Source organism: Bos mutus, chromosome 7 (genome assembly GCF_027580195.1).
Source record: "Bos mutus isolate GX-2022 chromosome 7, NWIPB_WYAK_1.1, whole genome shotgun sequence".
In the NCBI taxonomy this organism is placed as follows: domain Eukaryota; kingdom Metazoa; phylum Chordata; class Mammalia; order Artiodactyla; family Bovidae; genus Bos; species Bos mutus.
The window spans coordinates 85,628,563-85,648,162 of record NC_091623.1 but is presented as its reverse complement, the minus strand read 5'-3'; the positions used below and the strand labels follow the sequence as shown (position 1 = coordinate 85,648,162).

Genomic DNA, 19,600 nt, shown 5'->3' with positions numbered 1-19,600 from the left:
GGCAGAACAAAAGCTAAACCCAAAAGCTTATAGGAATAAGTTATATAAAAAAGGAAAGATCCCAGAATTCTGTCACCAAGATATTTTCACTTGTGCTATGATACTTTGCTGGTGATGAGAGTATGCTTAATACATTGATAAAGTTTTTAAACACCTTCTTTGTTTCAGGCACTGTACTGGGCATGGGGGATATAGCCTCAACAAAACAGATACACATCTTACCCTCATGGAACTTACTGTCCAATGGGAATGACAAGTAAATAGGCAAATAATAATAAAGCACAACAAATAACTGTGAAGGAGGAAATGTAGAATAATATGTAAAAGGAACCTCTATTGCAGACATCTCAGCTGAGACATAAGGAAATAGTTGGCGAGGCAGTGTTCTAGGCGGCTGGAACAGCATTAGCAAATGCAAATGATGACACAAACCTGGAAAATTGGGAAACTAATATTCTATAGGCTAGGGAAGAACAGCTGAGAATGTGAGCAGAGGCCAAATCCTGTAAGTCCTTACCAGCCATTTTATGTAGCTTCAGATTTGTCCTATGGCATGGGGAATCCTTGAAGGAGTGACATAATCATACACATGATTTTAAAATAATACTCAGATTTCATTGTGGGCAATGAATGGGAGGGGATCAGAGGGAATTCAGGGAAACCATTTAGTAAGGTAATTTTGATGAGAGAGCTGAGGGAACTTGAACTAGGGAGAGAAGTGGATGGAGAGAATATGGTACCTGAGGGAGAAATGTGCCTTGATTTCTGGCTTGAGCCTTGAGGTCAATGTTGGTTCCATTCACTGAGCTAAAGGACTCTTAAGAACAAATGGGTTTTGGGGAGAAGATAGTCCATTTAGTTTTTAATTATCTGAGTTTGTGGGAGTGTGTGGGTCAGCCTTATGGGACTTCTTGCAGGCTTCTTCTTCTTATGGAAACCAAGAGAAATATCTTGGTTAGAGATAGAAATATGGAAATCATTAGTATATAGATAGTCACTAAGGCCTGTAAGAGTAGGTGAGATTGAGATGAAACAGCCATAGGTGGGAAGAAGCCCAAAAGAATATGGTATTCCCATAACCAAGTAAAGAAAGTGCTAAAAAAAAAAAAAAAAAAGTAGATGAGATTGTGCAAGAAACAAGATGCATGAGAAGAGAAGCCTAAGACCAGAACCCTACATTTACAGACAGAGAAAAAGAAACTGCCATTGGAGGAAACTGGTCCCAGAAGTCAGGAATGGAGTGGTTGCCTATATTGTTACACTAAGATGTCTAGTGAGGGCTTCCCTGGTGGCTCAGCTGATAAAGAATTGCCTGCAATGCAGGAAACCTGTGTTCGATACCTGGGTTACAAAGAGCCCCTGGAGAAGGGAACAGCGGCTACCAGCTCCAGTATTCTGGCCTAGAGAATTCCATGGACTATATATAGTCCATGAGGGTCACAAAGAGTAGGTCACGACTGAGCAATTTTCACTTCACATCTGGCAAGATATGTATTGAGGGGTGTCTGTTGGATGTAGCAACAATGAAGTTGTTGATGACTTTGGCCTGGACACTTTTTAAAATTATTTTTTATTGGAATATAGTTGTTTTGCGAGCTTCCCAGGTGGCACAGTTGGTAAAGAATCCACCTACCAATGCAGGAGATGTAAGAGATGAGGGTTTGATCCCTGGGTCAGAAAGATCCCCTGGAGTAGAAAATGGCTCCCCACTCCCATATTCTTGCCTGGAAAGTTCCCTGGACAGAGGAACCTGGTGTCCTACAGTCCATTTGGGTCACAGAGAGTTGGACACAACTAGGGAACTAAGCAAATAGTTGTTTTAAATTGTGTTAGTTTCTGCTGCACAGCAAAGTGAGTCATATATATATATATATATTCCCACATTTTTTGATTTCCTTCCCATTTAGGTCTCCGCAGAGCATTGAATAGAGTTGCTAGGGCAGTTTGAATGGGGGAGCAGAAGACAAGATTGCTCACCTTCCACTTGAGCAGTGAGTGAGTGATCAGAAAGTGAATAAGTAAAAATAATGTTTTCAAGAAGTTTAGCTATGAAGGAAATGAGACAAGGGGCAGTACCTGAAGTGTGACATGGGGTTAATGGAAAGTTAAACTTTTTCCATTAAGTTCTTTTTTATTACTTTTTCTTTTAGGAATGTGATTTATCTTTTCAGTATTACCTTCATTATTATCTTTTCAAGGGGTTGGGACGATCTCCTGGAGTAGAAAATGGCAACCCACTACAGTATTCTTGCCTGGAAAATACCGTGCACAGAAGAGCTTAGTGAGCTACAGTCAGTGGGGCACAAAGAGTCAGACACAACTGAGTACACACACACAACTATTTATAGTTACATATTTTTGCACTGTGTAGTTAATCCTTTGCATGTGGTAAGAAAATAACTTTACTATCTTAATTAGCTAGATTTTCTCTTAATTGTTGAGAAATGTTCTAGATAATGAAATCTCATTTCAATGTATTACATCTTCTGTTTGTTTTTTAGATCATTCATCGAGATATAAAACCTGAGAATATTTTAGTATCCCAATCAGGAATTACTAAACTCTGTGATTTTGGTTTTGCACGAACGCTAGCAGCTCCTGGAGATGTTTATACGGACTATGTGGCTACACGCTGGTATAGAGCTCCAGAATTAGTATTAAAAGATACCTCTTATGGAAAGTATGTATACTTGGGGATCCTGCCTGGCCTTTCCTAGCCATCTCTTTTTTCCCTCGGTGTTATCTGTCACCTGAACTACTGACAAACTCTGCCTTCTGCATCTGGGCTTGGGAGAGAAAAGGGACACCCCCAAATAGAGCAGAGAGACCCTAGACATCTATCCTGCTGCTGTTGATGTTGCCACACTTGCCCCTTGGAGCTGAGTGGCCCCAGCCCCAGGAAACTTATGCAGAAATCTCTCAGGCTGCCATCCATGCTTGCCTTAAGCTGTGCCCCACCCTTTACAGAGTGGCCTCCTTGCTTCTCTGTAGACTAGATTCTGCAGACATTTTAAAATCTACTCTGCCAGTGTTATCACAAGTTTCCTAGTTCCTGAGTATGGCAAAGTCTTTGCAAACACTGACAAATAATAATTTTTAAATTGTACTAGATATTTCAAAAAGTAGAAAGGCCTCAGTCTGTTGTGAATCAGTAAAAATAGTATAGGAAACAACAATCTAATAAACAAATAATGAATCTTGAAGAATGTAAAGACACCATCAAGAGTGTGAGGGTTACAAATTCCTCTGTATCCTCACCAGCACTTGTTATTATCTGACTTTTGGATTCTAGTTATCCTTATAGGTGTAAAGTGGTATCTCCTTATGGGTTTGATTTCCATTTCCTTGATAACTAATGATTTTTGGACTTCATTGTTGATTTTTTTTATGTGCTTATTGACCATTTATATATCTTCCTTGGAGAAATTTCTATTCAGATCCTTAGCCCTTTCTTAAATTGGACTAGCTTTTTATTATTAAATTGTAAGAATTCTTTGTATATCTAGATATAAATTCCTTATCAGATACTTATTTGCAGATATTTTCTCTTATTTAGTTGTCTCTTGATTTTCTTGATGGTGTGTGTCATTTGAGAAACAGAATTTTTAATTTCGATGAAGTTCATTCTGTCTGTTTTTATGCTTTTGGTTTTGCCAAGTCCAAGACTGTGAAAGGCCTCTGTTTTAAGAGGTTTGTAGTTCTAGTTCTTAGATTTATGTCTTCCATCCATTTTGAGTCAATTTTTATAAGTGGTGTAAGATAAGGTTATGGACATAGGTTCAATCACTGGTTGGGTAACTAAGATCCTGCAAGTTGCACAGCATGGCCAAAAAAAAAAGGGTTTTTAAGAAAAGATGTTTTATATATTTCTCCATGAAAGAGTGATTTATTCTTGTCTGTTTCAGACCTGTGGATATCTGGGCTCTGGGCTGTATGATCATTGAGATGGCCACTGGAAATCCCTATCTTCCTAGCAGCTCTGATTTGGATTTACTTCATAAAATTGTTTTAAAAGTAGGTAGGTATTACTGAAATGTACTGTTAAATGCCTAAATAAGTGTTTTCAGATAAATTCTGCTTGATTTTCAAATTTAGTCTATCTTTATAAGAATAAGGAAGCATACTGTTTTGATAGATGAAAGTAGATGGATGCTTTGGGCTGATAAAAAAAAATGTAGAAAAATTCTGTTTTTGAAAATAATATATTTTTTTGCCTGGATGCAAATAGCTGTACCATGTTGATGGTTGATACTAAGAAAAATAGTAAAATAGGAACCTACTTCAGTTTGTCTGAAAGTTGTTATAAAATTTTGACTTCTACAAATATTTGCTTCTTTCAAAGAGGACTTTTAAATAATAGAATTGATTTTGATTTTGATGCTCTTTTAAAGTGCTTGGAAATAGAAAACCAGTTGTTTACTAAGAAAACTTTTATTAACCACAGTAGATAAGCAGATAGCTAAATATCTTATTCAAAAATATGTTTGATGATAGCTGAATTATTTGATGATCTGCTTTGACTACCCAAACATTTTCATGGTTAGTGTTGCTCATGGAGTTTCAAAGATATATTTCTGATTGAGGAGCTTGAGCAACCTATTTTGTGATGAGAAAGCTATACATAAACATAGAATTACAGGATCATGAGGTAGGTACTTTGAACAACTCTAAAATTTGTGAATCTGGATAAATATTGGTTAAAGATACAGTTCACACCCTTAAAGCATCATACTCTTTTCTGTCATATTTAAAATTCTGGTTATGAGATTAATGGTGAGAGAACTCTAGAGATGATGGGATCAGTTTTGTCGTTTTACAAATGACAAAACCAAGATACAGAAAGGGAAGATTTGCCCAAGGTCACAGAACTAGTTAAGAGCAAAACTAGTGGTAGAACTTAGCTCTTTCCACTCCTGTTTATAGTTCTCTACATTCTGCTACTAATCTATAGCCTTGTTTTTTCTTTACAATATTTTTATTTCTATATAATTTTAGTATTTTAGCTGTTTTGAATAAGACTTTGCTGATGAACACTTGCTAGATAAACCATTTTGATACCCTTATAGAAATACGTAAAACTTTGAATGTAAGCATTATATATTATGTCTTGTATTTTGAAAAAAGAAAATGCACCTGTGGTTTTTTATTCTCTACTGCCTATGTCCTATCAACAGATTACTGGGGAACTCACTTGTTTATGCTATATTCAGAAGATAGTTCCTTATGCTATATTCAGAAGATAGTTTCTTGTTCAACTTTTAAAAATTGAGAGAACTTAATTGTTATTCTTTCTTTTAGTAATTTGATGCAGACCATATAACAATTTGATTATTTTGATTGTAGAATAATATCCCTGTTTTCTTATGTATGTGTTTTTTTCTCTTTTCAGGCAATTTGACACCTCACTTGCAGAATATCTTTTCCAAGAGTCCCATTTTTGCTGGGGTGGTCCTTCCTCAAGTTCAACATCCCAAAAGTGCAAGAAAAAAATACCCAAAGCTAAATGGATTGTTGGCTGACATAGTTCATGTATGTTAAGAGATTAAGGACTTATTTCTTGGAAATTTGCATAAATTATAATACAGTTTTAAGATATGACTTTAATGACATTCCAAAAGGATTCATGGAGTAATATTAACTGTTCAAAGTTACTATATTCTTCTGTGTTTATGTCTTTAGTTCAGAGAAGTTAAAAGTCACAGACTGTTAGAACTGAAAGGCCCCTGGGATAATCCGGTCTATTCTTTTTTGTTAATTCCAATTTTATTGATAAACTGGAAATTTTTAAGGATAAACTGGAAAATGTTAAGGACTTACCATGTTGATCAACACCTCTTAACAGCCAGTCTTCCCAGCAGTCTACCCAAGAGATTTCTTCCTTGTACAGTGATATTCTAAGGTATGTCAAGGCATTGGCAGCTATAGTTGTAATGTTGTTTGAGGATATACCAGTGCCAAAATTCAGGTTGAGTTGGAGAAAACAAAAACATATAGCACTTTTAAATTAGTTTAAAATTTAAATTTTATTTTGAACTGCATAATAAATATACCAGCATACTTAGAATAGAATTCAAGAAGTGAGAGAGCTACTTGCTTCTGTTTATTTTCTCTTCCCAGCCAATTTTCTTTCCCAGGGTCAATTAACTTGTCTTACTTCTAATGTACAGCCCTTAAAAAAAGTGGTAATCTAACTTCAAAGCAAGTATAGCATGGTGTTTATGAGAGGGGGCTCTGAATTCACATGAACTTTCTTTAAAACCCAGCTCTGTTACTAATTAGCTCCATAAACTTGAGCAAGTCAATCTCCATGCCTCAGTTTACTGAGTTATAAAAAACATTAACAATATTTATTTTCTGGAGCTGGAGGATAAAATGAGTTAATGGTAGAAACCTTCTTAGCACAGAGCCTTGAATAAGCTGTCAACAAATGTTGTTAATGTTAACTGTTGTTGCTGTCTTTTAGATAAAACAAAACATGACATGTAACATCTAAAGACTTATCAAAGGAAGAAAGTTGTTTCTTTGGTAACTGTAAAGAACTAGAGTTTATTAAAGGATCAGTTTTTTTTTGCTACATTTTCCACTTTAATTTCTTTTTTTTCATGTCATAGTTTTGATTTTACAAAGAATACATAATGATCATAACAAAATAGAATACTTGATAGAGAAGTTAACATTTTCCCAACCCCCACAATCCAGGAAAAATTACTGTTGATGTTTTGGTTTATATACTTTTCCCAACCAAATACATGCATAACTGTTTATGCTTTTTAAAAGGTGTCATACTTTATTGTGGTTTAGTCACTAAGTTGTGTTTGACTCTTTTGTGACCCCATGGGCTGTAGCCCTCCAGGCTCCTCTGTCTATGGGATTTCCCAGGCAAGAATACAGGAGTGCATTGCCGTTTCCTTCTTGAGGGGATCTTCCCCACTCAGGGATGGAACCCGCATCTGCTGCATTGGCAGGCGGTTTCTTTACCACTGAGCCACCTGGGAAGCCCTGTCTTACTTTACACACTGCTATGTAACCTGTTTATTTTCACTTAGCATTATAGTTTAAGCATACTGCCATGTCAGTAAATATGGAGCTGTGTCATAATTTTAGTGCTTGCATAGTGTTTCATTGTATGACTATACTATAGTTTATCTTGAAATTTTGGACATTAGGTTTCAGGTTTTTTCCCTTGCTGGTAAAGATGCTACAGTAGACATCTTTTATATGTCTGTATGAACTTGTGGTATTATTTGCTTGGGATAAATTCCTAGAAGTGTGACTGGTAGGCCAAAGGGTTTATACTTGTTAGGACTTTTGGCATACCTAGCTATTTTTCCCTCCAGAAAGATTTTATAGATTTATACCCAAGTAGCATTGGGTATAAATCTCTATTCTCAGTCTAACATTGAATATTATATATTAAAAATATTTGCAACTTAATTAACTAGAAATAAAGTATATTTTTAAAAATTGCGCTTTCTTCATTACAGGGAAGTTGGACATGTTACTGACATTAATTGGTCATTTGTAGTTCTTATTTAAGAATCCTTAAACTATTTGTGATTTAAAGTATACTTTTACATTGACTTGCCAAATAATCATATTAGTGTCCTGTTTTATATGTTCTAAATACTTTTTTCAACTTGAATAATCCAGTGATTTGGAATGCCACATTTATCATAGACAGATTGCTTATACATGCTGAGGTATATTTGTATTTCACTGATTTCTCTCCTTATTCTATTACAAGTACAATTTTGAGTATTATAACATTCAAATACATCTTTTTTTTTGGTCACACCATGCAGCTTGTGGGATCTTAGTTCCCCAACCAGTGATTGAACCTGGGCCCTGGCAGTGAAAGCGCTGAGTCCTAACCACTGGACCGCCAAAGAATTTCCTAAAATACATCTTTATACCTGGTGTAGAGCATGTATTTTTTTCATAGATTTAAAAATTTTAAACAATATTATAATGGTATAATTTCTATACAGTAAGCTACATGATTTCAGATGTACAATTTGATGAGTTTTGGTAAATGTATACATACCTGTGAAACCACCACTACAATCAACATACCTAAAATTTCCATCACTTCCCAAAATGTCCTTGCATCCTTTTGTCATCCATTTTTCCCTTCATTCCTGTCCCTAAATAACCACTGATTTATTTTCCACTATAGTTTGTATTTTCTAGAATAGTCTGTAAATGGAATCAAACAGTGTATATACCCTTTTATGTCAGTCTTTTTTAACTCAGCGTTATAGTCTAGAGATTCAGTTCATGTTTTTGTGTGTATCAGTAGTTTATTCCTTTTGATTGCTGAGTAATATTCCATGTATGAACATATCACAATTTTTAAAAAAATCTGTTTCCCTGTTTTGGGTTGTTTCCTCTTTTTGGCTACTACAAGTAAAATCGCTGTTGACATTCACTTCTAAGTCTTTGTGTAGGTGTGCGTTTTTATTTTGCAAGGGACAACAGCCAGTCTGTTTCTCAAAGTGTCATATTTTACATTTTCCAAACCAGGGCAAACGTTTAACTTCTGTAAATTATACTGTTTACAGAAGGAATATTTATCTGCTTCCAATTGGCTGTGACCTTTTAGCATTTTTCTTCCTAAGTTTTATTGATGGGTAACTATTAACGTTCTAAAATAAGCACATACTTTTAGCTAGTTTCAGTCTTAAGGATATGACTATTCTCACATCATAAAGACGATAATAGACTTTATGAGTCAATTTTTTTAAATTGTGGTAAAAAAAAAACCAACCACGTAACATAAAATCTATCCTCTTAACCAAATTTTAAAATGTACAGTATGATATTGTTAACTATATGCAAATTCTTGTATAGCAGATCTCTATAACTTTGTCTGTGAATCAATTTAAACTAGACTTTGTGAAATAATCAGAAATGTAATGTTATGTGCAATTAGTTTATACATTCTGGATTTTAACTATTGTTTCCATTTATGAGATCTTAGACCAATTACTTGTCCTCTTTGGGCCTTAGTCTCCTCATCTGTACAATGAAGATAGTAGTAGTACCCACCTTGTAGGGTTGTTGCTGGGATCAGGCAATAGGAAAAGACTAGATAGAGTGTTGTATGACAAACACATAATAAGCATAAATAAAAGTTACCTATTATTAGTATGTTTTGCCTTCTTTTGGAGGAAGAATGAAAATTATCAGGCAAAAAAACAAAAAGAAAATTATCAGGCAAATGGCTTTTATTCAAATTATGTCTTTAATATTTGCATTAATGTATTCTAATTATGATTATTTGATTATATGTAGATTCATTATATACAACTTATTTTCTGATACTCTTACTTCACTGTCTCTTTGTTTTGTGGGGGTTTTTTGGTTCTCAGTTGAAGTAATCCCAAGTGAAGGGAAGCAGAAAATAGCTGTTCTGATAATGGGTTATTGAAGGATTTGGGGGCTTGGATATTTGTGAAATTGTTTTATGCCATATAAAAAGCATTGAATTAGGAATCAGACAATATGAGTTAAAATTCTAGTTTGGCAAATTACTAAACATGCTTCTAGCTCTATAAAATGGAAATAAGTTATGAACTTTCTTCCTTACAGAGCTAGATAAGAGGACCAAAATGAGCTAATTAATTCCTACTAATTCCAGCAGAAATAGACTGACTTCTGTTTTGGCTAGAAATAGGACATTTAACCTGTAGTACTGCTTTACAAGTACAAATTTCTTACGGAAACAAGTGGTCAGAACTCACTGTCAAAAATTCCTGAGGTCTAAATTCTATCTTTTCAAGAACTCTTTTAGCTCTGGGTAATTAATTATACCTGCATTTGTGAAATTTAACATTTACCTTAAGGAGACATGTTACGAATTTGTTTAACATGGAATCTTTTTTCATTTTCTAGGCTTGCTTACAAATTGATCCTGCTGAGAGGATGTCATCTACCGATCTTTTGCATCATGAGTATTTTACTAGAGATGGATTTATTGAAAAGTAAGCATTTTGAGTGAGTGTGGACTTTTTCGTGTTTTATATTAGGAAATTTTACTACCATGAAAATTGCTACATAGGTTAATGTTACACAAAAGAATTCAGTTTATCAAAAACTTACTGAGTTTTTGTATTAACTAGATATATGGTAGACTTACAGATGTCATGGTGAAAACTCTAATAATAAAAATAGTGCAGTTAACATTTATTACACAGTTACTATGTCCTATACAGTGAGCTAAGCTCTTCACATGCATTTTTCAATTCTTACTATAGGGCAGAGATAACATTAAATAAACCATCAATACTTTTTAGCCTTGTTTCTACTTAGATCCCTGACTCAGAATAGTCCAGTTTTTCCTCTTGATAGCATCTCTGACCTATATATTATAATTAGCATTCATTTCCCAGATGATTTTTTTCCTCTGCTTTACTTATTATCTGTTGCAGTTCCTGTTGTTTTATTCTCCCCACCAAACTGGAAGTTCCCTGAAGACAGGGACCATGGCTGTTAAAGCCTTTCTCTGTCCCACATTGTATCTAAAATATATGCTAACAATGTGGATTCATAAATCAGCCATGCTTCTTTAAAAAAAGAAAACACCATTTTATATTTGGGCTTTGAAAGAAACAGGAAAAGTTTGTTAATTGCAAAATTATTGTTTGCCTTGGAGTATGAGGCAGAAACATAAATATCAATTTAAAATGTGTTGGAGTTAGGATCAGGCATAGGAAAGTCCAGGACCTCCATCGAAAATAGACTGAAGTAGAAAAAATCAAAGAAAAGGGAACTGTTGAGAGTAAGTAGAACCTGAAGCATTTCAAGAATTTTATTCTAAAACAGAAAATGAGAAGATATATTAAAAGTGCCATTGATGAGAAGTATCAGTTATTGAATAAAAGAGTTGCTTCCTGTCAATTCTATATAGACTCATTTGATTTCTCTTGGATATTTAGCTATTGGGATTTTACTATCACAGGGTGAAAGTTCTTGAGTTCCACAAGGCAAGGAAATTTTAACAGAAATGTACCATTTTCTTATTCAGCCGAACTAATCACACTGGTTTTTTTTTTTTCCTTCATCTCACACTTACCCTTTTATTATAATTCTAGGGAAGATTTCATTCATGGTAGAACTTATTCAGTCTCAAACTGATAGCAGTAGCTGCTTCAAGAAGGGAAACTGTGTAGCTCGGGGAAAAGGGTGGAAAAGGAGACTTTTCAGTATAACCTTTTGAGTTTTGAGCCATACAAACTGGACTTTCTATTTAAAAATAAATAACTTTTATAAAAAGCCAAACTAGGACTCCCATAGTGGTCCAGTGGTTAAGAATCTGCCTGCCAGTGCAGGGGACATGGGTCCAAGCCCTGGTCCAGGAAGAGTCCACATTCCGCAGGGCAACTGAGCCCACGTTCCAGGCCACAACAGCTGAAGCCTGTGTGCCCAAGAGGCCATGCTCCGCAACAAGAGAAGCAACTACAATGAGAGAAGCCCATACACCACAACGAGAGAGTGGCCCCTCTCTACTAGAAGGGCAACTGGAGAAGCAGTGTGCAGCAGTGAAGACCCAGTACAGCCAAAAATAAATAAATAAGTATATATTTTTAAGTCAACCTAAAGCCAAAACAATCTCGCTTCAGTATTGATGTATTCTATTATAATTCAAAAATATTTCTCTAGAGTAAGATTTTAGAAACTAGTTCATCTTTAAAGTCCTGTTAAAAGAACAGGATTTAAATGTACTCTTGGGCACACAAGCTTCAGCTGTTGTGGCATGGAACATGGACTCAGTTGCCCTGTTAAAAGAACAGGACTTAAAAGGGACAGAGTGGCCTGAGTCTTCTTTGAAGAGAATAGTACATTTATCAGGATTGAAAGCAGTGTTTTTATTAAGTAAGCTTTACATCACAAAAGAAAACTAATTCATATGTCTATCTTGTGAAAGTTTTATTAATAGTAAATTACCATGGAGAAATTGTTGAAAGATGTATCTTTACCAGGAAACAACCTGTATTAGGTAAATATTGTGCCATCTCTTGGCATGCATTACTGACAACTTGTTTATGCTGTAGCTCAAATGTAAGTTAATTGATTAAAAGGTCTTTTAAAGATAAAACAGTATCTACATAAATAAAATTATTTGATATTGCTTGTTTTATCAGATTCATACCAGAACTGAAAGCTAAATTGCTCCAAGAAGCAAAAGTCAATTCATTCATAAAACCAAAAGAGAATTCTAAAGAAAATGACTTTATGAAAGAAGAAAGAAAAACAATTTATACCAATACACTGCAAAGTACTTCAGTTTGGGGAAAGGTAAAAACTGGTCTTATTTTTAGCTAGTATAACTGTATTATAGTTAGTACTCTAGTGATAAAAATAACTGTTCTCCTGACTCAGATTTTGGATGTATCTATTCTAGGAATTGGAAAAAGAGAAAAAGCCCAAGGAGATCAAAGTCAGAGTTACTAAAGTTAAAGGAGGAAAAGGAGATATCTTAGAACCAAAAAAGATAGTGTGTGAAGGTGGACATTGTCAACAGGTTGCAGCTAAAATTGCTCATACTATGTCTCAAGATACAAAACCTGTAATCAGTGAGCCCCCAAACCCTGTCAATGCCAGCACTAACGCTATAGGCATGAAAGACGATCCATGTGCTGGAGGTGGTATGGTAATGCCACCCATCAATCTAACTAGCAGTAACTTGATGGCTTCAAATCCCAATTCAAACCTCTCCCACTCCAATTCAAGGTGAGTTTTAACAGAAAATGAACAGAAGGAAATGGACCTAAGTTTTATAATGTTTTTATATAATGGTATTTCAAAGAAGCAAGTTTGTAATGTCTGTATATAAACTGAATTGGAAGGTGTATTGAAATTATAATCATATAATGGGCCATTACTAAATTCTTCTTAAGAATGCTATAGAAGAAATTAACTTTTCTTGGCTATGCTCTAGGTGTGTGGTTTTTCACTAATGCAGTTTGCAAAAACCTCATTTTGAAAAAAAGGCCCTCAGAAAAATTACTTCCCATTTGAAGAGAAAAATGTAATGTGACCTCACTTTTGGTATTGATGTGCCTTCATATAGCAAAGTAAGCTTTATTTTCCTATTGTAGCAAATTATCTAAATGGAAAAAAGATAGTTGAAAATAATTTTATGTAGTCAGATAGCTTTTCAAGGTCAAATATTTTGGGAGAAAAACAACATACTGGATCAATTTTAGATTCAACTACCAATACAGATTTGAGACACTGGTACCATGAACCTAATTAATCAAGGGCAGTGTGACGGATGGATGGCAAGAGTCTGTCTAGCAAGGCATCAGGGCCAGTTCTAAATTTAGGGAACTGCTATGGCTCTAGATGGAAAAGGAGGCTCGGTTCAGCATCCTAGAAGACTAGTTCAATCCTAGCAGGCTGGTTTGGGCTGTAAGTTGTGAAGCTTAGGGGTCTGCAGAGGTGGCAAGTGGACATGTCTATACAACAGACTACAGACAGCAAGTGTCAGTCGTTCTTGAGGTAACTCCCAAGCCATGGTTGTAATAACCATAATTATAAACTAGCCTTGGTCAAAAGCTCAGAAATTCATGAACCCAGTAGTTAAGAGATCCAGGTTCAGAACAGATAGAAAGGACCAAGTGGGCCAGCTGGAGTAACCCCACCCACAGCATGGTGTCACCACCACGAGTGAGTTGTTCTCTGCTCTGTTTTTACCTCTTAGAGTAGTTGGTGCTTAAGGACTAACAATTGCATTTTGGCACATGTTCAAACAGTAGACTACCATGGTATAACTTATCATTATTGAAGCTAAAACAGAAGTATTTCTGAGGAATTTTAATAACTTCTAATTTGTTTTTAAATAATAGGTTAACTGAAAGAGCCAAAAAGAGACGTACGTCTTCACAATCTATTGGACAAGTTATATCTAACAGGCATGAGGATACAGGTTCCATTCAAGTAAGGCAAGAACCTCATCATTAAATTACGTCCTTTTTCAGCATTATCCTCTCACCCTGTGTCCTTGTCTTTGTCTTTAGGGCTCTAACATTTTTTTTTAATGTGCTTTTATTTTTCCCTTTTACCCTGGAGTGAAAATAGGTCATCATTTCCTTAATGCTTTCACAGTTTTAGTTAATTTCTTATAACTTGATTTGTGTATTCAATGAGTGACTTGGGGGAAAAAAGGTAAGATTTTTCTTTAAAAATCACAAGACTCTTTGATTTTTCACTTCAAAAAATGATTTTAATATCTTACTTTATAGATTAAGAGCAATTGCCAAATAAATACATCTTACTTTTCCCAAGAAAACATAATTGGTGTCATTCATTTCCCATTTTTCACATAGGAAAATAGTTTACTTTATAATTGAAACAGTGTTATTTATAATAATAAGACATTGAAAACAACACATCCATCCAAGAACAAGTGACTGGTTAAATATGTTAGAGTTTATCCACATAATGGGATACTGAGCATTACATTGTGGAAGTATTCATTAACCTAAGAAACTTTCTATCATCTGTTGTAAAATAAGCAAAAACAGGTAGCACAAAAGTTTTTCCAGAATGCTGAGTTTACAAGTAATTTTTTCCTTTGGGTTTTCCCAGTGTCCAGAGCACATCATTTTGTAAATTGAAAAATAAGTTATTAATAAAATGAACCAGAGCAGTTTGTTCAAAATCAGAGTGCAATGAATAGGATAAAAAATTAAAAGTTGAGACTGTGGCTCTCATGATCAAGACTATTCTCAGAATATTGAGTAAGCTAAAAAAATTTATGAAATTTTTATTGGAGTTTGATCCGTTTATATGTTTGATGATACTCTCTTCTACGTCTTTTTAGAAAAAATGATTTATCTTCGGCTGTGCTCAGACTTTACCGTTGCACAGATTCTCCTCCAGTTGCAGCGAGCAGGGCCTACTGTCTAGCTGTAGTGCTGGGCTTCTCACTGCAGTGGCTTCTCTTGCCGTGCAGCACGGGCTCTAGAGCGTGTGGGCTCAGTAGTTGCGGCTCTCGGGCTCTAGAGCACAGGCTCAGTGGTTGTGGCGCACCAGCTCAGTTGCTCCATGGCATGTAGGACTCTCCCAGACCAGGGATTGAACCCTTGTCTTCTGCATTGGCAGGCGGATTCTTTACCACTGAGCCACCAGGGAAAGCCCTCTCTTCTACTTCTTAATTATTAAAATAACCTTGCAAAGACTAATTTTATGCCTATCTTACACCATCCAAAAGGCTGGAATTTGTTGGCTCCTCATCCAGTAAGTAGTTACACACCTTTCTTCAAATTAACTCTTGTTTGTTTGTTTTTTTTAGAGCCAAATGGAGAAGTGTGTGTTTAATGAGCGAACCAGCCAAACTGACCAAATGGCAAATGGAAACAAAAGGAAGCTGAATTTTCCCAGATCTGACAGGAAAGAATTCCATTTCCCAGAATTGCCTTTCATAATACAATCAAAGGAGATGAAAGGAATGGAAGGTACACATTTGTTGCATAGTTTTACAAATCTCCAGATAGAATATTTTAAAAAAACTTTTTTGGTAATATAACTTACATTTATGATTTAGGTAGAAAGAAGTATGTGTGTGTGTGTGTGTGTGTGCATGCTCAGTCCCTTCAGTCGTGTCTGACTCCGTGTGAAGCTGTGGACTGTAGCCCTCCAGGCTCCATGGGGTTCTCCAGGCAAGAATACTGGAGTGAGTTTCCATGCCCTTCTCCAGGGGATCTTCCTGATCTAGGGATCGAACCCACATCTCTTACATCTCCTGCACTGGCAGACAGGTTCTTTACCACTAGCGCCACCTGGGAAGCCCCAGAATGGAGTATATTGCTAGGCAAAATATTTTCATTGATGAAAAAAATTATTTTCCATAGTGAAATAAAGGGTAAGACTTAAAGGAGATAATTTTAAAGAAGGGTTAAGAAAATTTTAAAAATAAAAATTTTATTAGCTCAATTTTGTTGAAATGTTAGAATAGTATTTGAGGAAGATGTTTTTGGTTTAGTTTATGTCCTAGGGTAATTGCAGTTTCCTCTGTTTTTCTGTGATAACTTGCCCATGTAATAGCCGGAATGATATATGTGTGCTTCAGCCATTCAAGGATTTAGTCAATTAAGATTTTATAACATGTATTGAGCTCATAAAATGAAACTCATTTTTTTTGCAGTCATTTCTTTGAAGAACAGTGACACCTTGTGAAAAGATAATATAATAGCAAGAAAATAGTACTTGCACAGCTCAAGAGGAATTATCTGATCCATTTAACAGTAATACTCAGAATTTTAAAAGTAAATGTCTTCTTTATTTAGAGGACAGACTGGTAGACTATTTGTAAAATTATATAACAAATCATTTATGACTGATATTTTATACCATTACAGCTCATGATTTGTTTAGTTCCTTTATAATAAACTGAGAAACTGACTTTAGTGGATATCAGAATTTCCATTTGAAACTCTTGAAAAGGAAAATAAAATTTCAAGGTAAGAGTAACAAGTTCTCATATATATTTTTGCAAAAGTGAAACAGATAAAAGTGTTGAAGAGGGAATCAAAGAGAACGGATTCATCTAAAATACCAACTTTACTTAATGCAGATCAATATCAAGAAAAACAAGAGGTAAAACTTTTTATTGATAGCTTTTACTAAGTAATGATGTTTAGAACATTTGACTTAGTATATAATTTTAGTTATTACTGTTGGAAAGTTAGATAAAATTTCAAAATTCTGTAATCTTTGACCTCTAGAAACAGAACTATATTTTCCTAGAAAATTATAAAGGTTTTAAAAAATGTCTTATTTTTGAGGGTAGTAAATTTGAACCCTCATTTGAATGTTGAGTGATTGAATATATGCTACCCAGAGAAAATAGTATGTGTGTTATGTATACTACTTGGTGGTAGGTAAACCATGCCAGAGGAAAGGAATAGTGGTATAAACATAGGATTATCCTGGCCACAAGAACATATATATTTTGTCTTTAGCCTTTTTCTTCCTATTTTTTCCTCCAATTTATTCCCCCATCTCTGCTCTCTAACTACTGTCCTATTTTCACAAAGATATGCTCTCAGCTAAGTATCAGATAAGCTTGAATTTCATTTGGGGATCTTGAAGTGATCAGTATCTATTATAAATTAATACTTTTTAAAGGTTTTTTTTTTAAGGGAAAGGGATTGTGCTGAGCATCCACTGAATTAAATTATATTAACAGCCTTCTATCCTGTACACCTGTGAGGTCATCAACTTTGTTATCTTGGTTTCTTATTTTCTAAATAAAATTGACTACATTTTTATTTGTGATAAAATTAGCACATACTTATTAAGGAAATTTGAGGAACTTATAAAAATAGAAACCATCATCTGAAACTATGTAAGAAGGTATTTTTAACTAAGTCTATTAATTTCTAAAACATTAGGTAAGAATTATCAGACACTGTTAGATATACTTTCACAGTGACATTTAGGCCTTATTCCTGGCCTTGAACTTGTTGACAACTCCACAATCAGTTTTGCAGAGAAGAAATATTGTCTAGATAGAACAAGAAAGGCATTAATGGTTATTTTTTAGTTTGTTATAAAAAAGAATAAGGTGACTTCAAACGTTTAAACCTGGGTGACTTACTGATGTCACAGCATGTTGAACAGCACACCATTTGCACATTTTTTGAATAATCGGATGAGGTAAGGGTCTTGAGTTTGGGCGGACTAGTAATGTGCTACATGTGTTTGTCCTACCGTACTGTGAAAGCCCTCAGAACTAAAATTACATTTTAATTCAGGAAGAAAGGAACTCTTAAGACAGTTCTGACATTTTAAAAATACATAATAGGAAGGGAAAATCCCTTTTTGTGCACATGATGTAGAACTCCTGAAAAGATGATCTTTTTAAGAGTAACAGTGAAACAGTTGTAGTTATTAGAAATATCCAGAAGTCATCAATGATAATTATAGCTTATATGTATCAGATTGGCCAAAAAGTTTGTTTAGGTTTTCCATAAGATGGTAAGGAAAAACCCAACCCAACACTAGTCATTCAAATACAGTTCTGACAAGTGACAGAAATTACATATGAGGCTGATTCAAATGCTTTTAATAAATTAATGTCAGAATTAAGAAAATGTCCTAAATTTCAAGTTGATAGGTTGTTAATTTAGAGCGTGAGAGAATATGATATGTTTTTAAAAACTTAAGACAGGGAATGGCAGCTTATTTGTTCTATTCACGGATTTGTTTCTGACTTACTAAATCACATCCAGGCACTTCCCAGTTAATAGTGTAGGCATGTATTCAATAGATTCTATGACCTAGAGAGAAATTCCAATTACTGCTGAGTGAGTTAGGCAAGAAAGAAGAGTCCACAGAAAAGCCGCCTTCAGTTTTGTCTTATGATGATAATAAGGACTCCTTTGCTAAGTAGTCTCCCTGTGCCGTATAAAACAGCTCCCAGGTGCAAAGTACAAGTACTTATCTGTGGCTGTATTTCCTTAGCCAAAGACTCACCATTTCCTCAATTAAGGTCCTGTTTCTATTTACTTTTTAGAATACAGGAAATGCACAAACTGAAAGGAAGAAGAACCTGCCAGATGTAGAGTAGAAAATGCAGCAGCTGAAAATTCAGGGAACCCCAGAATCACACTGTATGGTTAAAAAAATCCTTTTTATTAATATTACATACACAAAAACGTTGACTAGAGAATTCTACAGATAGATCATAAATCCTCTGTAGTTATGTGTAAACTCAACCTAAATTTGTTTTTAAATTTATTAATCTATAAATGTTTCATGTTTTCGTAATTTGAACATTAATTTATAAAAATTGCCTGACTGGTACATCCTAATAAAACTACAGCTTATGTTTGGTCATATGATTTTATTTGATGACCTGTTATCTCAGTCATGTTTGATTACTGGTCATTCTTAGCTTTGGTTCAGAACTTTATAGATAGAAAGATTTCTAAATGTGTAGTAAAGTGAGATTCCGATGTCTGGGAGCACCAGACATTTCTGAGCAAGCAAGTACACTCGATAGCATGAAACATGGGTTTGGTTTTATGCTGGACATTCTGGAGCAGTATTTAATTGAACATATCATGAAACATGTTTAAAATGATGGAAATTAAAAAAAATAATAAAATAAAATAAAATGATGGAAATTGAGCCAAATATTGAAGGAAATCTTTTGGCTTGACCAGCATGTTTATCATTTAGTAGTTTATATAGAATATATTGTTATGTATAATTTAACATAAACATAGTCAAAGTTTTGGCAACATATATTTATATTCTTATCCCTGGTTCTTACTGGCTTGGTTTCTGATTTTAGGATGGAGATGGCCATTGTAAGGGGAAGAATTTGAAGAGGAACAGACTTTTTTTCTGGTAGTGTCTTCTCTTTTAAATCTTAAAAAATACAAATTAGCAAGTCTTCCCTTTTAATTTTATGTACAACAGAAACATAACATGAGCTGTTACGACAGTAGTTAGTCCACAGTAGCATCATCCAACTTTGTTTTGTTAGCAAACCATTAATAGTTTTCTTCTTTCTTCTAAAAATTCTGTTCATGTGATGTTATGATTTGGAATTATAAAGTCATCTCCTCTCTACGTGCTTTTTTAC

At 34.6% G+C, this 19,600-nt stretch overlaps 1 protein-coding gene across 2 annotated transcripts in view; it reads left to right on the top strand.

Annotated features, from left to right (window-relative positions):
• CDKL3 (cyclin dependent kinase like 3) overlaps nt 1–19,366 on the top strand; it is a 34,898-nt gene extending 15,532 nt beyond the window's left edge. The window contains exons 3-12 of one of the 2 annotated variants that reach the window (XM_070374346.1): nt 2,502–2,680; nt 3,906–4,018; nt 5,390–5,529; nt 9,895–9,983; nt 12,144–12,297; nt 12,404–12,732; nt 13,851–13,941; nt 15,299–15,461; nt 16,505–16,602; nt 19,307–19,366. In XM_070374346.1, coding sequence (XP_070230447.1) covers nt 2,502–2,680; nt 3,906–4,018; nt 5,390–5,529; nt 9,895–9,983; nt 12,144–12,297; nt 12,404–12,732; nt 13,851–13,941; nt 15,299–15,461; nt 16,505–16,602; nt 19,307–19,366 — 1,416 coding nt within the window. Of the gene's footprint in view, nt 1–2,501; nt 2,681–3,905; nt 4,019–5,389; nt 5,530–9,894; nt 9,984–12,143; nt 12,298–12,403; nt 12,733–13,850; nt 13,942–15,298; nt 15,462–16,504; nt 16,603–18,523; nt 18,578–19,306 lie in introns of those variants that run through there. The other variant, XM_070374347.1, reaches the window with a different exon arrangement.
• Nucleotides 19,367–19,600: the final 234 nt, after the last annotated feature.